Raw genomic sequence first — 4,494 nt, forward strand, 5'->3', positions numbered from 1 at the left:
CCCCGGCGCCCTCGGGGAAGAAGCCCCGCCCGAGGGGGCCGAGCGCCTCGACGTCCGGGCGCGCGCGTTCCCCTGCTGGGGAGCCGCGCGCTGACCTGCTCTCGCGAGGGCTCCCGCGAGTGTTCACTCTTGCAGCCCCCGCCCCGGCCCCCAGCCACACAGCAGCGGTTAGGTAGGTTACCGTAGGGAGGAACGCAAGATCGCGATGGCCTCTCAGGAGAAAGCCATTGCACCCTTGGAAAACCTTATACCTGCCGTGGTTTGTGTTTTCTTTCCTACCTAAGTAATGGAGTTGTAATTTCACACTGGCACATTCGCAGGGCTGTGCAGATTCTTTGCACTTTATTTCATAGGTGAATAAGTGCTTTTAGCTTTCTTTGTATATGAGTTGCTTTTGAATTGCTTCCCATATTTTTATTTCATACAAACTGAACAATTGTGGCCCCTCTATTTTATTTATAAAGGTTCAGTGTATCTTTGCCTGCCTACATCAATCTGCAAGGGAGTTGCAGAAAAGCCTCATGTTCATCGAGCCGTGAGTCACAACCAATTTCTAAGCTGTTATAACAAAAAAGTGTTTGCTTTTTTCACAAGTAACTTTAAAAGTGTAGTTTAGAAAGAAAAAAAAAACATTTTCAATAAAAAGACACTACATTAATCCTGGATGCTTGCGAGTCCTGAAATATATCCCTCCTTGACTATTACACAGCTCTGTGTCCTATACACAGATTAGCTTTAAAATTTGTCACATACCACTTTGCCTTTACTTTTATGTATCATTCCCCCTGACTTCCTTACTGCAGGTGTGGGCAAGAAAACTTTTCCTTTAAAACTTTTCAACAGCGGGCATAAAATTCTGCAGCTGAGTTCTTGAAGAATGCAGATGGGTACAGTATGTGTTGGAGCTCACAGTGTGTATTGACTAACCTAGTTCTTTTTTTGCCTTTTTTTTTTTGGTATTGTCTTGTAAAAAGTGACTCCCAGGTGCCAACTTTTTTAAGGGCGGGGATGAAAGGACAGTAGGAAAAATGAATTAACAGTCAGTGATAGAATTTTAAGGCTTTTTTCATTGTGTAATTTTGAGCAAGATATTGCCCGTGCATTTGTCCTTAACAGAAAATAGCATTTGTTGGTGGAAATTGCCAGCTATAGGTCATCAGTGGTGATTCATAGCACTGTTATTACATGGGTTTTAGTATATCAATCCCTACATGTGCATTTTGACTAATGGCCTTTTGGTGCTCAGCCTTTTACTTCTGACTCGACTTGTTTGGCACAGTGATGGAGTCAGATCTCATTAAGTGTGATTCTTCTTGATAAACTTATATTTTGAAAAAAGTCTTTGTTCTACTGCAGTTGTAAATTATCTTTAGATCAGCTTTTCAGTATATGATGGGGAGAAGAAGTGATAGTCAACAAATCATCCAGGTGAATTTTTGTGCCAGACACTCTAATTTGGTTAGCATTATAATACTGTCTTATTTAAAACCATAAATGAATTTCAGGAGACGAAACCAGACAGAGGGTCAAGTTTACAGATGACCGAGTCTGCAAGAGTCACCTTCTGGACTGCTGCCCCCATGACATCCTGGCTGGGACGGTAAGGATGTTTGGGGATCTCTTGGGATACTCGGTGTATAAAATAGTACATTTCTAAAGATTGAGTTCGTTTGATATAATTTTATTTTACAGAACATTTTTTTTCACTCATAAAGCTCTGTAAAGGTATCTGGTTGGTAGTAATTTATAGTGAGATTGTTCCAATGAAGTAGTACAGGTCTCCTGATGTAGTGAAAAGTGTACTTTACCTCAGCCTTTGTAGATTTGGGTGGTTTGTTTAATTTCAGGTGATTGTATGCTAGATTTTTCATCTAGCCAAGCACTGGGCCTCTTTTTTTTTTTTTTTCCCCTTCTCTCCCTTCCCCAACAAGGAGCTCTATTCCTCCTCCCCTCACCACCACCCCCCTCCAGGCTAGTCCTGGTCCTTGAACTCCAGAGTCTGGGCATTGTCCCTGAGCTTCATTTGCTCAAGGCTAGCACTCTACCACTTGAGCCACATTGCCACTGCGGGCTTTGTCTGCTCATGTGATACTGAGGATTTAAGCCTAGGGCTTCATGCATGCTAGGCAAGCAAGCACTCTACCACTAAGCCACATTCCAGCTCCTAATACCTTTTTTTAATGCTGGAACTCAGGCTTAAACTAAGGACCTGATTACTGGCTCTTAGTTTTTGCTCAAGGTTAGTGCTATGCCAGTGAACCACAGCTCCACTTCTGCCTCCTTGTTGAGGAATTGAAGATAAGCCTCTCATGAATTTTCCTGCCCTGGTTGCCTTCAAACCATAGGCCTCAGAATCTTAGCCAGCTTGAGCTACCATTGCCCAGCTTTGTTGGGTGTTTGGAGATAGTTTTACAGACTTCATTGAGTTAACCTCAAATTACTGTTTTTTGCCTCAGCCACCTGAGTAGATGGGTACCTGGCCCTTAGTTGTTTTTTTTTCAGGTAGGGTCTCATTTTTTGTGTGTGCTAGCATAGAGGACTTTAATCCCCCTGTCTATACCTCCCAAAGAACCGTGATTACAGGTGTGAACTACTATTCCCAGCTTTTTTTTTTTGTCAGTTGTGGGGCCTGAACTCTGGGCCTGGGCGCTGTCCCTCAGCTCTTCAGCTCAAGGCTAGCGCTCTACCACTTGAGCTACAGTGCCACTTCCGGCTTTTTCTGCTTATGTGGTGCTGAGGAATCGAACCCAGGGCCTCATGCGTGCAAGGCAAGCACTCTACCACTGAGCCACCTTCCCAGCCCAGCCAGCTTGTTTGTTGAGATAAAGTCTAGCTAACCTTTTGTCAGGGCTGGCTTGGAACCATTAATTTCTCAACCTCTGCCTTCCCAAGTAGCTGGGATTTCAGACTGGTCTGCCACGTCAGACCAGTGAACTGTTTTAGGTAGACTGGTGAGAAAAGGTGTCTCTGGGACCTTTGATAAGATCTCTGAATAATGAAAAAATAAACAACTGTTAAGTTCAGAGATGTAGTGTGCTATCGGGTAGAAAGAGATCAGAGGAGCAGAAGGATTGCTATTACTGTATCTGGATTGGTATGAGTAAAGCTATGGGAGCAAGTAAGTGAGGAGCCATGGACTGGATAATATCACTCCAGTCTTTGTAATTGGGTAAATACTCAACTCAGCATAGGCTTGGGGATTTTTTTTGCGGGGGGGGGGGGGCCGGTTGTGGGGCCTGATCTCTGGGCCTGGGCGCTATCCCTCAGCTCTTCAGCTCAAGGCTAGCGCTCTACCACTTGAGCCACAGTGCCACTTCCGGCATTTTTCATTTTGCTTATGTGGTGCTGAGGAATCGAACCCAGGGCCTCAGGCATGCAATCAAGCGCTGTACCACTGAGCCACCTTCCCAGCCCCTTGGGGATTTTTTTGTATTGGTTTTTTGTTGTTTTCTATTGTGGAAATGCTAGAGTGAACTCAGTTCCTTGTGTATGTAGGCAAGTGGTTTTCAGGGAAGAGGAAGAGAAAAGGCTAGAAGGGAGGAGGAAACCAGGAGATCTGTTTGCATATGAAGAAAATACTTGGTAAATGTGGGAAATAAACAAGTTTTGGGGTTGCTAATGGTTTTAGGATGAGGATTGGGAATTCAGACAGAGATAATAGACTGTTGAACAAGCACTTCTGAAGCTTCTCTAATTTGCCTCTAATGTTAATGATGTTTATCATAATGCAGAAGTTTTTTGAGCACAGTAGTAGTTTAAGCTTAAAGTTATTAGAATTCCTGCTTTTGTGTGTCTCTCTGCGTGCGTGCGTGCGTGCGTGCGTGCGCGCGCATGTGCGCATGCCTGACAGTTCTGGGGTTGGAACTGAGGGCCTGTCCTTGAGCTTTTTTTCTTGGCTCAAAGCTAGTGTTCTACCTCTTGGACCACACTTATGTTTCTGCCTTTTTTGGTAGTTTATTGGAGATAAGAGTTTCACACACTTTTCTGCCTGGACTGGCTTTTGAGCCATGATCCTCAAATCTCAGCCTCCTGAGTAGGTAGGAATACAGGTCAGGCTCCTACCTTTGTTGGGCGGGGGGCAGGAGGATAGTTTTGGGCTTGAACTCAGCCTTTGTACCCCTTTGGCTTGTTTGCTCATGGCTGGTGCTCTACCTCCATACCTCCAGCCAGCTAAAAAGCTGGTCAATTAGAGGAAACTGGTGGATTTTTCTGCCCCAGGTAGATTCAAACCTTGATCCTCCAGGTCTCAGCCTACTACTGAGTAGCTAAGATTACAGCTGTGTGTGACTTAACATGCACCTTTTTTTGGAGGGGGGGGCGTTGTGGGGCCTGAACTCTGGGCCTGAGCACGGTCCTTCAGCTCAAGGCTAGCGCTCTACCACTTGAGCCACAGCGCCACTTCTGCTATTTCTCCTTATGTGGTGCTGAGGAATCGAACCCAGGGCCTCATGAATGCGAGGCAAGCACTCTACCACTGAGCCACCTTCCCAGCCC

General features: G+C 45.1%; 1 protein-coding gene across 1 annotated transcript in view; it reads left to right on the forward strand.

Moving 5' to 3' along the window:
• Nucleotides 1-4,494, forward strand: part of Luc7l (LUC7-like) — a 20,317-nt gene that overhangs the window by 491 nt on the left and 15,332 nt on the right. The window contains exon 2 of the mRNA XM_013011631.1: nt 1,506-1,600. Within this exon, the coding sequence (XP_012867085.1) occupies nt 1,506-1,600 (95 nt within the window). The remainder of the gene's footprint in view (nt 1-1,505; nt 1,601-4,494) is intronic.

The sequence above is a fragment of the Dipodomys ordii genome, unplaced genomic scaffold (genome assembly GCF_000151885.1).
Source record: "Dipodomys ordii isolate 6190 unplaced genomic scaffold, Dord_2.0 Scaffold14, whole genome shotgun sequence".
NCBI lineage: Eukaryota > Metazoa > Chordata > Mammalia > Rodentia > Heteromyidae > Dipodomys > Dipodomys ordii.